Source organism: Saccoglossus kowalevskii, chromosome 1 (assembly GCF_978046115.1).
Source record: "Saccoglossus kowalevskii chromosome 1, keSacKowa6.1, whole genome shotgun sequence".
In the NCBI taxonomy this organism is placed as follows: Eukaryota; Metazoa; Hemichordata; class Enteropneusta; family Harrimaniidae; genus Saccoglossus; species Saccoglossus kowalevskii.
The window spans coordinates 22,632,222-22,651,346 of record NC_140641.1 but is presented as its reverse complement, the minus strand read 5'-3'; the positions used below and the strand labels follow the sequence as shown (position 1 = coordinate 22,651,346).

The following is a 19,125-nucleotide window of genomic DNA, read 5'->3' as shown; positions in this document are numbered from 1 at the left end:
AGTTATTTTTAAAAAATAAATATTTGGTGCAGCATAATAACATAATTTATTTTCACTGATTTTTATTATGATTTGCTGCAGCAAAAACAACGAACAAATATTAAAATCTACAGTGCTGTTTAACTGATACATATTTCCTTTGTTATAACAAAACACTACTGTACAAAGTTAAACTTTGATATGTCGTATACATTTATATACAATCAATGTGTAAGTCTTTCCATACAATTAACGACAGTACAGCAAAAAGAAACGAGGCTTCACCTTCTATTTTTGTGGTATGTTGGGATGCTTTTTTTTCTCAGCGCACTGTATGGTGGTTTTACTCGCTTCTCCGTCATTAAAAACCATAGTCAAATTACCATACAGGCTTTGGAAAATATCTTGCTGAATAAATCACATACATAAAAGGTGAAGCCCAGGACTGAGTCTATAGATTGTAAAATGTTTAGGTGTTGCCAAATATAAGTATGATGGTATTTTCTTGGTTTATAATATAGGGGAAAATTACTCGCTGCTCAACTTGCAGCGCTTGCAGTTTACAACTGGTTTTCATGAAATATCGTTGCACTCACTTTTGAAAATCATCCACTGAGAAGTGTTGCTTTATGTTTTATTTGTTTTATTTTCCCATTGCTGGGCCGAGTAATTAGTTATTTTGTGTAAAACTTGACTGTTTTTGAATGAAAAATGGCTGACATTGTCTACCGTATTTGATGTAAGCCAAGGTGTGATTCAATAAGAATAATGTTGTGCTTCTTGCACGTCAAGTACGGTGTGGCCATGTTAAATTCCTAGTTATCCACAGTGTATTATATCTGAATGGTAAGTTTATCCCTGCTTACCTCTGTCATCAAGACTATAGTGCAGTACGGTCAGTGTGTTAGTTCTTACTTGCATTCCTCAATTGTGTAGCTGTCGCAACTGATTTAATTTAGGGTGTACGCGTGTTTTTAGTCAGGTTGTCCCATGCCAACGCATGAACTGCACTGCAAACATTTCTTCAGCACTACATTTGTATTAATGATAATAATATGTGGTGATAGTTGATCATCTGTGTCATGATTGATCATTAAGAATATATTATTCGGGCCTGTATGCGCGGAAAAAAAATAATAAATACCTCATAATAAATATAGACAAAAAAATTAGCAATTGTGTAACTGATTGAAATTATTGATGATATCCAGTTTCAAATTTGTCTATTCAGCCTGTGATGAGTGTTAGTGGATGGGACTTGTGTCTTGGTGAGGGATGTATTTACACATTGAGAATAATGCATTGTGGCTATTACTGGTAATAGAACCATCTTTCTGTACACGTCTGTCACTACATCTGTTATCGTAATCTCTCCATGTCACTTGTATGACATTCTCCGGTCTACCACTCGTGTTATTAAATTCACTGTTTGTTTCTTGTTCTACAGTACAAATTGTCTGTTCTTCATTTCAAAACACCTACTTCTCTTACGTCATGCCTTCTCCCTCTCAACAGTTGTATCTTCAAACCGCCACCCTCTTCTCTCCTTTTCGTTTTCCTCCCTCCTTTCCCCCCACTCATTTCTTACAAATTATATATTAACCCTTACGTTGCAAGTAAAATCATCACAAAATTGCCTTCTTTTTTTTTTGTACATTTTGCGTCCTCGGCAAAAATCCTCATCAACAGACCGTTATATGCTAGGAAACAATACAAGTCGAAGAAAAAATAAAACACTCACTTTTATTTTTGCTGTTTGGTCGTAGCACTCAGTAAGGGTTATATTTTTTTCCAACCGCAAATAAATGTGTTTTTTTTCCAAGAAAATGATTGGGGTGATCGATATTGAAATTTAACGCTTTGTTTCAGGGCTTGACATTCCGAACAAAGGAGGTGAGTCAATCTAAATTTGGCATGACAAGTGACATAATTGAATGTTTTAGTCCAAGCACACCTTGTCTTTTAATACACAGTGTTAATTGGTGGAAGTAGTTTCCATTTTTTACTGTCAATTTTTCAAGTAAATTCCTCTTCTAAGATGAACTTTTCAGACTAGTATGTCTCACAGCTTGTCTAGATTTGCCACACCAAACCCTGTTTTCCTGCCCACATTTTAGTATAATTACAAACTAACCCAGCTGTGGATGTGGAAAATCGTCATATGGGGCCTCCATGTGCTTTCCCCTCTTCCTCACTGGTCCTAAAACATGCCCTATGCTGTCACAAGACTTCTGCTTTATATCAACCAAGAGTATATTTTGAGGGGGAATGTTGACTTAACTCTTTCATATTATAAGTGGGTGACATGCTCCCAGATTAATTCGCAATCCTACCTCAGAAATATATTCTTGTTTGAAGTACTTGCAGTAAATGTATACACAGGATTGTTATTTTTCGGTGTAAGTTGGTTGTGCCAGTTTTATTTTGTTTGCTTTATTGTCATGACTCTGTGAGGTTATGCACTGATCTACATGTATACAAATGTATAATGCGTGTGGTTTGATGTGAATCACAGAACAAGTATAATATCTATACAGCCACTATACATGTCACAAACATACTGTGCTATTAAAACATCTCAACAAAGATGTGATTTTGACTGTGAAACTCTGTGGTGATATTTGCTTTGTACATGTGGCCTAGTGTCTTTTCAGCTTATACTGCAGAATGATGGTGTTAATTTTACATGCATCTATGATTCAGTTTCATCATAGTGTTATTGGTGTCTATATCAGCCTAACTTGTGATTCTCTTCATCTCAACTCTAGGTGGCTCTATCACCGTAATTTTTAGATAATGTACATTATATTGAATAAGGTCATAGTATACTGTATCTCAATCACTCAGACAATATCAGTTATTTGAAAAAAATAATTAGTACGCTATAGACCTTTGAGATGTTTTTTTTTTCTAGAAATTAAGTAGTGGGTTTGTTATTTTAATAATTTTCTTATACATATGTTGTCACAGAAGACTCCTGAGTCATTTAAAATTTACAACTAATGCATTTCCGCTTTGTCTGTTGTTGCGATTACTGATATCTCTTACAATTCCAATTGAAATGGTACGTGATTGGGTTAAGTCTCAACCAGTCTCTAAGTGCTTTGATGATTGTGAGTTTTTTAATGACTTCCATCCAAATTAATAGCATTGTGATATTTATTGGAAATGTTATCACCGTTGGTACTATCCAGATATTGGTGGTTTCAATGACCTAATAAGATCTCTTTATGTTGGTAGACTCACATCACAATTCTTTACTTGTAAAATGCTACTTGATTTCATTCTAAGGTCTAATCCATCCATACCAAGTCAAGAAATATAAAATTATGTCTCGGCAATCAAGCTAAATTAAACCTCTGTAATTTGGGAGTATTTAATTAATTTAGGCAATCGCTGTGTGGTTGTGAAGTGAAAACACTTACCATATATCACTGATGTTTGAGTGTTAACCCTGTTGAACCTGACATTACGAAATTTGCATGATTGCCTGTCCTCCTTTGCTGTTAGCTAACCTTGCAAATTCATGCAAGTGATGGCATTTAATGGTACAAATGACCCCCCCCCCCCCCCCTCACATGTGGGGTGGACACCTATATCCAAAATTGTTTGTTTCATATTTGTTTGCTTGGGTTGTACCATTCCACAGGAGTGGTGTATTATTTAGGGGCATTGTACATACAAATCTTTCAATATTTATGTACAAATTTTCTCTTATAACAATTTTTTTCCCTTTTAATACACCTATTAATTCAACACATTTTTCTTGTAGCATTTTTACCGTCAATGTAGTGTAACAGTCTGACCCCCTTCCATTCCTTATATAAAGGTTAAGTTTTGCTGTTGGTTTCTCTGCCACCTCTGTTTAATATTAGCATTCCTATTTAATCTCACTAGTTTTTGCCTTTACAAATGTAACTATAATCTTATATTCTTCTGACCATATTTAATTAAATTGTTATGTATTTTTTCACCCCAATTTTTGCTTTTAATATTTGTGTAATTTGTCTGTTATTGAAAAAAACCCATGGTTTTAACCACATATTTTTTCTTGATACTCTAACTTGCTATCGTTTTACAGGAGTTGAAATTAAAAGTTGCCTGTCCAATGGACAGGTTGAAAAATTGCCTTTCCTGATTAAGATACATGTACCTGTTCCTAACAAGATATTTTAGAACATATTATTTGAAGTAAAATGTTCATTCTTGAACATTTTTTGGACATTATAGTAATTTGGGACTAGGCCATTTGGTCACTTAATAACAACTAGAAATATTTATTTACCTGTCTACGGGAACAATTAATTTCTACTTGTAACTGTCCCATGTCAGATCTGCCTGTCTGGGACAGGTGGACAGAATTTAATTTCGAACCCTGTTTTATGTACATATAAAGGAAGAAATTGTAGTAGCATTTGTTCGTAGTTGTGCATGTTTATTGCAGGTTTCTTGTATCTTTCAGTCTTCAAAGTGGATCTGCTGCTGTTTCTGTTTTTGCTTTAACGCTGCATACAGACAGATCAGATATTGCTGTACTCCATAAGTTATGTTAGTTACCTATATAGAACTATTTTTGATCACTTACGTTTGACATGTGTTCTACTCTACTCTCAAAATCACTGGCTCAATCTTTGACTAGTTCCCATACCAAAAACTGGTTATCAAGTTTTTTTTTTTTCGATCCTTGCTTTGCAGTGATACAAGTTACTTTATTGTTACAGTTACAATGCATCAGTTTTAGGTCGATAGGTACAAAAATATACATAATTCATCTTGGTTGATGATCAAAGAGTGAAAACTTTGATATTTGCAGTTCAGTTTCCAGCCAAATGGTACATTTAGCGTAATGTAGCATGCTGCCTGTAAGTCTGCCTGTCCTGTAAGGACATTTTTCTTTGTAGGTCAAATTGAGGTCAAAAGGTACAATTTAGCATGCATTGTGTATTATATCACAGGTATCACAGGGATAAAAACAGAAGAGATTTATTTCTTTGTTAGTCAGTTTGAGGTCAAAGGGTAAAAAATTAACATAATGTACATCATAAGATAACTGGCTAGAGAAGGTAATTAATTGCTAGTTATAGATCAGTTTGACTTACAATGTTAAAGCCTAGAGTACAAGAGGGTAATAAAATTAAATACTAGAGTGCAAATACCAATATATTCGGTGTAGGGCCAAGTGTTGTAGTTTAGAATGTTGAGTGTTCACAAACCATTGGTAGATGAATCCTGAATGTTAATTAAGGTGAAGTAGTGTAGATTGAAATAAACTAGATATCCTGTAAACTAATGAAATAAATACTCCAGTATGCTAATAAGATATTCTAATAAATAGCCATTCAATAAACTGTTATGCTAATGAGGTTGATATACTGTATAAAGCTTGTAATGCTATTGAGGTACATACAGTGTATATTGTTAACTGATATGCTGATATACAGTATAAAGCTGATATGCTATTGAGGTAGATACAGTGTATATTGTTAACTGATATGCTAATGAGATAGATTTCCAGTAAACTGTTATGCTAATGAGGTTGATATACTGTATAAAGCTTGTAATGCTATTGAGGTACATACAGTGTATATTGTTAACTGATATGCTAATGAGATAGATTTCCAGTAAACTGTTATGCTAATGAGGTTGATATACTGTATAAAGCTTGTAATGCTATTGAGGTACATACAGTGTATATTGTTAACTGATATGCTGATATACTGTATAAAGCTGATATGCTATTGAGGTAGATACAGTGTATATTGTAAACTGTTATGCCAATGAGGTTGATATACTGTATAAAGCTTGTAATGCTATTGAGGTACATACAGTGTATATTGTTAACTGATATGCTGATATACAGTATAAAGCTGATATGCTATTGAGGTAGATACCGTGTATATTGTAAACTGTTATGCTAATGAGGTTGATATACTGTATAAAGCTTGTAATGCTATTGAGGTACATACAGTGTATATTGTTAACTGATATGCTGATATACAGTATAAAGCTGATATGCTATTGAGGTAGATACCGTGTATATTGTTAACTGATATGCTAATGAGATAGATATCCAGTAAACTGTTATGCTAATGAGGTTGATATACTGTATAAAGCTTGTAATGCTATTGAGGTACATACAGTGTATATTGTTAACTGATATGCTGATATACTGTATAAAGCTGATATGCTATTGAGGTAGATACCGTGTATATTGTAAACTGTTATGCTAATGAGGTTGATATACTGTATAAAGCTTGTAATGCTATTGAGGTACATACAGTGTATATTGTTAACTGATATGCTGATATACAGTATAAAGCTGATATGCTATTGAGGTAGATACCGTGTATATTGTTAACTGATATGCTAATGAGATAGATATCCAGTAAACTGATATGCTAATGAGATGGATTTCCTGTAAACTGATATGCTAATGAGATCAATATTTAGTAAACTGATCTGCTGATGAGTAGTATTTATTGAAAATAATGTGCATCACACCATGGGTTTTTTGTGTTGTGATTCATGTTGTCAAACATAAATCATTTGAGCTGTACTTGGTATAATGGACGTTTCTCTGCATGTACAGCTACAAAATTAATGTAGTTAAGTGAAGAATAATTGTATATACACCAGAAAAGTGGATAGGGAAAACAGTTTGACAGCCATGCTCTGTACATGTTTACCTGTGAATCAAAAACAAATTCTACACAGCCATTGTATGGAACACTTATAGAACATGAATGGTGTTCAACCACCACCATTTATACTATCATGAGTTCAAATAGAAAAAAAATGTTTGGCAACATTTTATGTTCTCTTCTGTGTTTGTCTTCTGACTTTTCATGTGTGGTGTTTTTGTTTCTTTTTGTATTTGTATTTCACAGGAGGACTCGGGAAGCAGTCTGACGTCATTTCTTCAGCCGTTTGAAAGTGCACTCTGGCTGCTTGTCGGACTTTCAGTTCATGTTGTAGCTCTCATACTTTACCTGCTTGATCGATTTAGTCCTTTTGGACGTTTTAAATTAGCCAATGAAACCGGAGAAGAAGAGGATGCACTAAATTTATCGAGCGCTATGTGGTTCTCATGGGGTGTCTTATTTAATAGTGGAATTGGAGAAGGTGAGTGGTTTTCCCATGAGTCAAGTGTCTAGTAATGAATCTAAATCTGTGGATAATGTACATTGATACCAAGCTTTTTTTCAGGAAAGCTAATCTTAAATTTTTTGAATTAATTTTAAATATGCCTCAAATACTGTAAAACATGTTGAAAAAGCGGCATGCAATTTTAGCGAATTGTGGTAAAATGACGTAATAGCGAAATGTTGATTTAGCGAAACTCTCTTGTCATTGTTGATTTCTTTGTTTGACGGCCATTTTGAATTTATAATAAAGTCATTAGCGACATCTCAGATTAGCGAATCAGTTCTCTCGCTAAATTCGCGAAAAAGACATGCTCCCGAAAAAGACATGTTTAACAGTACTCTCACAAGAGTTCTTTGCAAACTAAATTTGATTATTGAATAACGTTAATTTGTAGGCCTTTAGCATAGCTGCAAGTGTTTTACATAACTGGAATGCATCTATCTATGTGAGAATTTGTTATTGTACATTTTGACTAGAGTGTGAGGTTTTAGGCCCTTCTGTTTAATAAGCACTCAAGAAATTTAATTTGCAATAGCTTCTACATCCCTGTTAAATTGTTTTGACAATTTCCCATGCCCACTACCTAATGTTTCTTATTAAACAGAACAATAGAAGTGAACATAAAACATTCATCAGTGTAATTTATTCAAAACATTAGAATATCCTATATCTTTGTGTATGACACCAGTTGTTTAAAAAGGTTTCACTCTCATTTATAAAAACTGGCTGATTCAGTATATGCAACATTTAACCTAGTGTTGGTTGTGATAACTAATTTTAAATTGTTATGCTATTATTAAATAAAGTTTGATATTTTCCACTGGTTATTACAATGAACTGCAAAACAGGATTCAAAATGGTAATAAATGATATGTAATGCTACTCTACTCTGACCATTCCGACCATTCATGAACAGCGCCATCAGTGTACATATATTGTAGTTTCTTTTATTTTTATAGCAACTCAAAGTTATGGTAGTGTATTGCTTCACTGGAGTAATTGAAGCTGCCTGCCCTAATCTATGTTTAGATGAAAACATAGATCTGAAAGGGGATTAGGGGACAATGTTGCACAGTTCTTTCAAACATTTGTATTTTACACGTCAACCAGTGCTAAACATGTATATTATCCATGTGATGGTTTATTCATACATATTCCCTTATTTATGCTATACAAGGTACACCAAGGAGTTTCAGTGCTCGCGTATTAGGCATGGTGTGGGCCGGATTTGCTATGATCATGGTAGCGTCATACACTGCTAATCTGGCAGCTTTCTTGGTTTTGGATAGACCAGAAGCTAGTATTACTGGAATCAATGATCCTAGGGTAAGCATTTGACATAGATTCAACAACTGAACTTAAAGCGAGAGGGTCGTCACGTGCGCACGCGCTGGAATTAAGTCCCAAGTGACGATGACAGCATGCTCTAAAACGCAAAGGCTCATGGGTAAACACTTGTTTGTAAACAATGACACGCTATGGCCATCTGATGCATGCGAAGGTGACGAATCCTCGCTTCAAGATTCACTCCACTCTGGCCATATGTAGATGCATGTATCGTTTTTGCTCTAGTAGCGCATGTGCTTATAATACATAAATGTCTATATATACAAAATGAGTCATATGGTAATAATTCAGTATACATTACATAAACCTGTTGGTTTACAGGCACTTTCTATGAGATGCGTTTTTAATGGAGCAAATATAATAGTACATGATAAATTTTAGTGTGATTGTTTAAATTTGTGTACTTATTCTGAATCAATGGCATCTAACATAATCTAATATAGGTAGTTGCTGAGGAGTAAAACTAATCTCCTAGCTTGCATTATATGTTGAAAGCTATAAAAAAACTTTCATTTTCTTCTAAAAGTACTTCTGTATTTTTTCTCAGTAAAAAATCTATAGACATTTTTCTACAATTAAAGTGGGGTAGTAATTCTATCGTACATACTACATTTACTTGAAGTGGTGAATTACTTGAACCTTTAAGTCAATATTTTGTTACCTTTCAAAAAATAAAACCTATTTTTTTTTTGAATATTTTTTCCAAAAAATTAATCCAGATCTGTAGCCAATACGAAAGTATGTTCATTTGAACCTAAATTATTCCAAAATATTGTATATTTAATAAATATTGTATATATACATGTATTGAAAATGCATAAAAACAGGCAACATTTTGTACCAACATTTTCAAGCCTGTCAAAGGTCAAAAGCCTGGCACTAATTGGAAGACCAAATTTCTTGATAACCCGCATTTGATGAAGTGCAATTTTGTTCTTATAGTTATAATTGCTTACACTTCAGTCACTGTCCACAAAAAAAATTGCATAATTTTGTCGTATTTTGTCAACAACGTGATCATGAACTGCAGTCAGTATAAAAGAGTATTTGTTCATTTGATCCATAACTAACAAAAAATGTGCAAAATACTGCAATGATATGTTGGCAAGAAACAGTTACGGCGTTAACTTACAATTATCACTCACAAATATTTTGTTGTAAATTTACAGTTGCGTAATCCTTCAAAAGAATTTACATATGCAACTGTCAAGGGTAGTTCAGTTGAGCAGTATTTCCGACGACAGGTGGAGTTGTCTTCCATGTATATGTTTATGCAGGATTTAAATTATCCTGATGCTGATGCAGCCATACGAGCATTAAAAGTAGGGTGAGTTAATTTAAATTATTTTGATGCTGATCTAGTCATACTAGCATTAAAAGAAGGATGAATTAATTTAAATTATTCTGATGCTAATATTGCCATACTAGCATTAAAAGAAGGATGAGTTAATTTAAATTATCCTCATGCTAATATTGCCATACTAGCATTAAAAGAAGGATGAGTTAATTTAAATTATCCTGATGCTAATATAGGCATACTAGCATTAAAAGAAGGATGAGTTAATTTAAATTATCCTCGTGCTAATATAGCCATACTAGCATTAAAAGAAGGATGAGTTAATTTAAATTATCCTCGTGCTAATATAGCCATACTAGCATTAAAAGAAGGATGAGTTAATTTAAATTATCCTCATGCTAATATTGCCATACTAGCATTAAAAGAAGGATGAGTTAATTTAAATTATCCTCATGCTAATATTGCCATACAAGCATTAAAAGAAGGATGAGTTAATTTAAATTATCCTGATGCTAATATTGCCATACTAGCATTAAAAGAAGGATGAGTTAATTTAAATTATCCTCATGCTAATATAGTCATACTAGCATTAAAAGAAGGATGAGTTAATTTAAATTATCCTGATGCTAATATAGTCATACTAGCATTACAAGAAAGATGAGTTAATTTAAATTATCCTCATGCTAATATAGTCATACTAGCATTAAAAGAAGGATGAGTTAATTTAAATTATCCTCATGCTAATATAGCCATACTAGCATTAAAAGAAGCATGAGTTAATTTAAATTATCCTCATGCTAATATTGCCATACTAGCATTAAAAGAAGGATGAGTTAATTTAAATTATCCTGATGCTGATATAGCCATACTAGCATTAAAAGAAGGATGAGTTAATTTAAATTATCCTGATGCTAATATTGCCATACTAGCATTAAAAGAAAGATGAGTTAATTTAAATTATCCTGATGCTAATATAGTCATACTAGCATTAAAAGAAGGATGAGTTAATTTTAATTATCCTGATGCTGATATAGCCATACTAGCATTAAAAGAAGGATGAGTTAATTTAAATTATCCTCATGCTAATATAGCCATACTAGCATTAAAAGAAAGATGAGTTAATTTAAATTATCCTCATGCTAATATAGCCATACTAGCATTAAAAGAAGGATGAGTTAATTTAAATTATCCTGATGCTGATATAGCCATACTAGCATTAAAAGAAGGATGAGTTAATTTAAATTATCCTCATGCTAATATAGCCATACTAGCATTAAAAGAAAGATGAGTTAATTTAAATTATCCTCATGCTAATATAGCCATACTAGCATTAAAAGAAGGATGAGTTAATTTAAATTATCCTGATGCTGATATAGCCATACTAGCATTAAAAGAAGGATGAGTTAATTTAAATTATCCTCATGCTAATATAGCCATACTAGCATTAAAAGAAAGATGAGTTAATTTAAATTATCCTCATGCTAATATAGTCATACTAGCATTAAAAGAAAGATGAGTTAATTTAAATTATCCTCATGCTAATATTGCCATACTAGCATTAAAAGAAGGATGAGTTAATTTAAATTATCCTGATGCTGATATAGCCATACTAGCATTAAAAGAAGGATGAGTTAATTTAAATTATCCTCATGCTAATATAGCCATACTAGCATTAAAAGAAGGATGAGTTAATTTAAATTATCCTCATGCTAATATTGCCATACTAGCATTAAAAGAAGGATGAGTTAATTTAAATTATCCTGATGCTGATATAGCCATACTAGCATTAAAAGAAGGATGAGTTAATTTAAATTATCCTGATGCTAATATTGCCATACTAGCATTAAAAGAAAGATGAGTTAATTTAAATTATCCTGATGCTGATATAGCCATACTAGCATTAAAAGAAGGATGAATTAATTTAAATTATCCTGATGCTAATATTGCCATACTAGCATTAAAAGAAAGGTGAGTTAATTTAAATTATCCTGATGCTGATATAGCCATACTAGCATTAAAAGAAGGATGAGTTAATTTAAATTATCCTTATGCTAATATAGCCATACTAGCATTAAAAGAAGGATGAGTTAATTTAAATTATCCTGATGCTAATATTGCCATACTAGCATTAAAAGAAGGATGAGTTAATTTAAATTATCCTGATGCTAATATTGCCATACTAGCATTAAAAGAAAGATGAGTTAATTTAAATTATCCTGATGCTGATATAGCCATACTAGCATTAAAAGAAGGATGAATTAATTTAAATTATCCTGATGCTAATATTGCCATACTAGCATTAAAAGAAAGATGAGTTAATTTAAATTATCCTGATGCTAATATTGCCATACTAGCATTAAAAGAAAGATGAGTTAATTTAAATTATCCTGATGCTGATATAGCCATACTAGCATTAAAAGAAGGATGAGTTAATTTAAATTATCCTCATGCTAATATAGCCATACTAGCATTAAAAGATGTTTTGAAAACTCTTTAAAAACTTGCTAACAGAATTCTCAATTCTAATAATTCAATTCTCATGAAAAATCAAAATGAAGTTCAATTTTAATGGAAATTAGGAAAACTTATTATGATAAGCATTTTTGTTATGGCCTAGTGAAGAATTTGTTGTTACTTTGCAACGTACAGGGACTTGGATGCTTTCATATGGGATTCAGCGGTCCTTGACTATGAAGCAGCTAAAGACTGTAAACTAGTCACTGTTGGGGAGCTATTCAGTCGATCTGGATTTGGAATTGGTGCAAGGAAAGGGAGCCCTCTAGCGCAGAAAATATCCCTGAAAATCTTGAGTTTCCATGAGAGTGGAATTATGGAAGGACTGGATTCTGAATGGATAACTTTCCAGCATTGTGATGTGCGAGACAATCAACCGGCAACGCTTGGATTGAAAAACATGGCAGGTCAGTTAATTTTTTGATTTGTAACATTTGTATTGTGTGTTATATTGTAAATACTTATCTATGATGATAATTGAGATAATGATACGAGTACTATTCTTATTAAAATGGTCTTACCGATTAAAGTTTCCGTTACTAATGAGAAAATAATAATGAAACAATGTAGCAATTCAGTGATGAACATAATGTTTCCGTTGTGTTCGTTTCAACACAAGTTTTATGAGAGCTGAGATCAAACTTAGATTACCATATGACAAGGCTTCATTAGTTTAAATATATTTTCAACTGTGTGTGAAGCACAAAAGGGAGTCTTTGCAGCTACCCTGTCTGTATAATTTTGATGAAACTTGGTGCATAGATGCTCTGGGATAATGCGCAGAGTTGATTAGGTTTTGATTCATGGGAATATTAATTACCTAATTTGCATAATAATTAGCTGATTTTTAGCTGTTCCATGACTGTTCCACTGATATCTGAAGAACCACTCATTGGATTTTGATGAAACTTGGCAAATAGATTCTCTGAACTAATGCACAGATTTGATTAGTTTTGGGTAAAAATCTGTTTATATTAGTTACCTAATTTGCATAATGATTAATCAATTTTCGGCTCTTCCACTGATATCTCAAGTATTAATCATATCATTTCAATAAAACTTGGTACATAGATGTCATATGACACTTCACAGACCTGATAGTTTTTAAGATAATATCAGTACATATTAATTACCAACTTTGCATAATTAATTAATTTTCAGCTTTTGATATTTCAAGTAGTAATGATCACATTTCAATGAAACCTGGTACATAGTTACTTGAGGACTGTGCAGAAACCTAATTAGTTTTGGGGTAAATATTTGTGCATATTAATCACCTTATTAGCATAATTAGTTAATTTTCAGTTTTTCACCTGATATCTGTAGTACTAATCATCACATTTCAATGAGACTTGCGACATAGTACTTCTCGGACTATGCAGAGACCTGATTAATTTTGGGGTAAATAATTATGCATATTAATTACCTAATTTGCATAATTAGTTAATTTTTTGCTGTTCCGTGCCTGATGTCTAAAGAACCACTCATTGGATTTTAATGACACTTTTAAAGAGTACTCATCATCACATTTCAATGAACCTAGGACTGTACACCATATTAGGTTTTGGTAAATATTTATGCTTCTTAATCACCTAATTAACATAATTAATTAATACTGGTATCTCAAGTACTGATAATCACATTTGAATAAAACTTGGTACATAAATTCTCTAGGACAATAGGCAGCCTGATTAATTTTGGGTTAAAATCTGTTTATATTAATTCTCTAATTAACATAATAATTAATAATTTTTACATAGATATTACATTATGCAGATCTTATTAGTTTTACACTTAAATTTGTTCATATTAGTTACCTTATTTGCATAAGCTTTTCCATCAATATCTCAAGTTCAGGTAATTTTGAATTAATTTTTAAAGTGTCTCCAATACTCTCAGCACACAGGAGTTCTTTCTAAGCTTTCTTTGATTTATGCTTAAAATTAGTTATACTACTCATCTTGATCCTGAGTTCATCAAGGTGTAATATTTGAAATGTGCATTTGTATTTTTCAGGTGTTTTCATTCTTGTAGCTGGTGGTATAATTGCTGGTGTCTTCCTTGTGTACATAGAGATATTTTACAAAAGACATCAGGACATGAAAGAAAAACAGATTAAACTTGCTAAGGCTGCAGCAGAGAAGTGGAGAGGAAATGTAGAGGTGAGTTCTGTGTTGAACTCATGGGGCATGCCTTATCAGTGAAATTTGTATGTGATTTATTGTTCCATGTACTGTGTAGGACTCAATTATTGGTTAGACTTAGTTTCCTGATATCTCTAAACCGTAATTTAAAGGGCGCAGGATATATGGGTCTCCAATGAACAAAAATGGTGACGACCACTACTCCTTAATATTCAAATTTAACACTGGAATGTTTTATTTTCTTCACAATCTTGAAAATATCCCTCCAGATACGATTACCGTGCTGGTAGATTAAATTATTAATCAAAGAAAAAAATCTGACAAGGTTAAATAAATAGTTAAACTTATGCTGTTTTTAATGTAAAGTAAGATGATGGTATTTCACACTGCCAATTTAAAACAATTAGTCAAAAAATGACATCAAAAACATGTATGCTTCAATGTAGTATTTGAGTACTATTTGTTATATTCTAACAATTGATAGATTTATTAGTTTTGATAACAAATCGCAGTTTAATAGTAAATTTTGTGAGACTTAAGTTGTCAGTTTGTATTTTTCTTCTCTGATCATCAGTAATACCGGTATATGTCAATAGTAATCCACCAAATTATAGAATTATTGCATATGATATAGGATTACATTGATGACACTTTGCTCTATTAGTAGCACATGCGCTTAGTAATAGGTCTATGGTCAAACCAAGTGCATGTTTTATGTATTTACATTTAACAGTGTTTATGACACAAATCTAACGAGTTTCGTAGTACTTTGCTAGATCCGAGTTTTTCTCCATTTTTATATCTATTATTTCTGCAAATCCGTAACAGACAGACAGTTATTTTTTGCCGACACACCACCATTACATGCATCATTCTCCTTTGTCATTTTCACTTTTATTATGTTCCTTCACTCAAAGATAGAGCTTGGGCCATATATTTAGTTAAATGCATCTTTGGTATTTAGCTTTTAAATTTAATAATTTAACGTCTGACAATTAAATGCACAGCGATTGTATAATGGTTGTGCTGAGTACACTAAGTTGAACCCGAATCTGGCTGTACCAATAAAATAACTAATAAAAGTACTAATTAAAGTCGCTTTCCTTGATTCTAGAAACGAAGGACTTTGAGGCAGGTGAAAAAAGGTGGAAAAGCTGGCAACGAAGAAAAGAAAAACGGCCGGACGGACAGTCCACCTCACTCTCCACAGTCGCTGAATGGAGCAGACAATCCAACATTACCTTCACTATTACAGTTACATACTAGGATAAAGAATATAAGGAGAAATCCAACAGAAAAAGTTACAGTGGAAGAGAACATGGTGTGAATTTACAGTGGAAATTTACCATTTTGTGTAATTTTGCACAGTGAACTTATTGAAAGTCATTTTGTGCACTGCCAACAGAGCAGCAAGTCAGTCTGAATTGGAATGGTATTGCTAAGAGCTTGATTCAGAGGCACAGGTTTGAATCACTGTTTTGTTGTTTATTGCTTTATTTTGAAGAATATGATTTCTCAAAACTGTGTAGCTATAACAAACAGTAGATTGTTGGGATGGTCTGTGAACTTTCAGATCATGGAAGCACTGGTATTGAGTCTAAAAACACTTCATGTACTTACAAAGGTGGCTTCAGATCACCAGTTATATCTTGATTTTGTTTAAAAAAGATTTGTAACACACTGATCTAGAACAAATTTGCTGGAATGTTTAGTGCTTTGCTGAAAGAAGCCTTCTATCTGGTCCGTGTTCCATGAGGCAGCACCAACCTAGAAATGTCTTAGCTTATATAGTGATGTATTTTAAATAATAAGTGTGTATGTTTCACTGAAGAGTTTATTATAGTGCACATGTTACTGCCATTGTGTTTTCCGAGTGTTACTTTTAGCAAATGTTGTTAAACCAAGAATTAGTTTCATCATATTTATTTACTGCATAACTGTAATTCGTTGTCACGACACTAAAGGCTGTTTGACCCGGTTGTACCGGTATGCCGATTTAGTCTTATACATATGAAATATATATATATGTAATGATACAGATGTGAAGAACTGCCATATTTTAGCCACAGTTTTTTTAAATAAGTTTTCATGATCACATTTTTAGCATACAGTACTCGTTCCATGTTTATTTCTTGTGCTTAAACAAAATATCATAGAATAACTACAAGCTGTTGTGATATTTCTTTTCGTTACACTTGTTCTATGAAGAATGAATTACCTCTAATTATTTGCGACTTCTGAAGGGATTTATTATGAACTTGATGTCCTGTGAATAAGTTTCTTCTAATTTAATTGTACATTTTAACCAATTTTAAGAACTGTGCAACAGCATGTGCTTTGATCAAAACAATTTAAATTAATTTTTTTACTATTTTTTTTAAATATTGCCTAATTGAACACACTTAATTAATAATTATTTTTCATAATAATCTGACACCATTTAAAAAAAATAATACTGTAATTACCCTGTACATTTATTACATGAGTGTAATATTTATCCCTGGATTTAGAATTTTGAAATTTAATGAATCTGAAACCACTTGTATGGTACATGTACATGAAGTTTACATTTTACTATTGTTTCTTTCATTTGCGAAATTTGAATCAAGTGCCAGGTCAGCATAGATTTCTGGATATTCTTGAAAAAAACAATAATCATAATAATACAATATACCATTGTATCAAAGTGTACCATATTTATAATTGAATCTGTACAAACCACTATGCCCATGTTGATGCTTTCAGATACCCATGTATTACTCTCAAACCAGCAATTGTTTTTTGAGTTATGCACTTGCATATCTGTGTGTCTGAATTCACTATTTTTCTGCTGAAATCAGATTTCTAATACATTTTTGCTCCGATTTATTGACAGTTTTCTTTAAAAAAATTAACTGCCCCTCTTCAATATAAAAAAAACACTATCATCGAGAAAAAAATGGCTTCCAGTTTTGTGACACATGACCCTAATATTTTATAGGGAAGACATCATGATATTGTGATACGAACATGCCAGGAATTGAGCAGCTGATCCCACTTACCGGTATACACTAGTGCTTCATGTGTCATTATTTCATCACAACAAGAATGCTTTTGTTTTACTTTTAAAATAAAACATTGTATTTTTTTGTAAATTACCATTCTAGTACAAACACATTTTTATAGCATGTTTCAAATACTAACACAACCAATTAATGAATAACATTGATTCATTTTCAAAATAACCTCATCTGAGCTGATTTAAACCAGCTATGTCAGCATTTGCATAGTTAGTCTGACAACAATGTGTACCCTTTAATGAATAAGATGTTCATGTGTTTATTTGAGAGCCACGCTATAGGATGTGGTCTGCTATTTATGTTGAAGGCAATTGCTCATCATCTTTTACAAAGAGTATACATTTGTAGTCAACTATTGTTTCATTCACTGATTAAACCTGCATTAAATTTGTTCAACAACATTTTTCAAAAAATGTGAAAAAAACCTGTAAATAATTAGATCTTGGTTCAAAACTGTGCAAAATATTATTGCGTTCAAGTATTAATATAAACTTCATACTTAAGACTGTAAAGTAACAATATTCTAGAACAAAATTGAATTCTGAAAAATCCTTATTAAGAAATCAAAGTGACATTGCTTCCCTTTGTATTTGTTGTTAGTCCCCGTTCGGACGCAGTCCGAAAAAGGGGACTTATGTTTTGCCCTGTGTGCGTCCGTGCGTCCGTGATCACCTGTATCTCGAACATGCATGGACCGATTAAGTTCAAACTTCACTCATACATCACACATTATATGGGACATATGCACATGCATTTTTTTCATGATCTCATTAACGATAGCCGAATAGCGGCCATTTTAAGGCCGAAAATGCATCAAAATCGCACATTTTCACCATTCCGGACCCGGATCTCAGTTATGCATGGACGGATTTTGTTCAAATTTGGTACATACATTAAACATAATAGGACCTTGATGCACGTCATTTTTTTTTTTTGGATCGGGTTCGAAATGGCCGACTGGCGGCCATTTTGTTTTAAAGAATTCAGTTCTGGATCCGTATCTGAGACATGCTTGGATTGATCGAGTTCAAACTTCACACACACAAGGTACATCATGTCACAAATATGTATGTGCATTTGTTTCATGATCTCATTAACGATAGCCAAATGGCGGCCGCTTTAAGGCCGAAAATGCATTGAAATCGCACATTTTCACCATTCCGGACCCGGATCTCAGTTATGCATGGACGGATTTCATTCAAATTTGGTACATACATTAAACATAATAGGACCTTGATGCACGTCATTTTTTTTTTCGGATCAAGTTCGAAATAGCCGACTGGCGGCCATTTTGTTTTAAAGAATTCAGTTCTGGATCCGTATCCGAGACATGTCTGGATTGATCAAGTTCAAACTTCACACACACAAGGTACATCATGTCACAAATATGTATGTGCATTTGTTTCATGATCTCATTAACGATAGCCAAATGGGGGCCGCTTTAAGGCCGAAAATGCATTGAAATCGCACATTTTCACCATTCCGGACCCGTATCTCAGTTATGCATCGATGGATTTTGTTCAAATTTGGTACATACATTAAACATAATAGGACCTTGATGCACGTCTTTTTTTTTTCGGATCAAGTTCGAAATGGCCGACTGGCGGCCATTTTGTTAAAGAATTCAGTTCTGGATTCG

The 19,125-nt window shown here is 32.8% G+C and overlaps 1 protein-coding gene across 1 annotated transcript in view; it reads left to right on the top strand.

Annotated features, from left to right (window-relative positions):
* Window positions 1–17,429, top strand: part of LOC100370156 (glutamate receptor ionotropic, NMDA 1-like) — a 33,896-nt gene extending 16,467 nt beyond the window's left edge. The window contains exons 10-16 of the mRNA XM_085496906.1: window positions 1,849–1,872; window positions 6,867–7,101; window positions 8,303–8,451; window positions 9,642–9,799; window positions 12,419–12,690; window positions 14,300–14,445; window positions 15,542–17,429. Of these exons, the coding sequence (XP_085353032.1) occupies window positions 1,849–1,872; window positions 6,867–7,101; window positions 8,303–8,451; window positions 9,642–9,799; window positions 12,419–12,690; window positions 14,300–14,445; window positions 15,542–15,754 (1,197 nt within the window). The 3' untranslated portion in view covers window positions 15,755–17,429. The remainder of the gene's footprint in view (window positions 1–1,848; window positions 1,873–6,866; window positions 7,102–8,302; window positions 8,452–9,641; window positions 9,800–12,418; window positions 12,691–14,299; window positions 14,446–15,541) is intronic.
* Window positions 17,430–19,125: the final 1,696 nt, after the last annotated feature.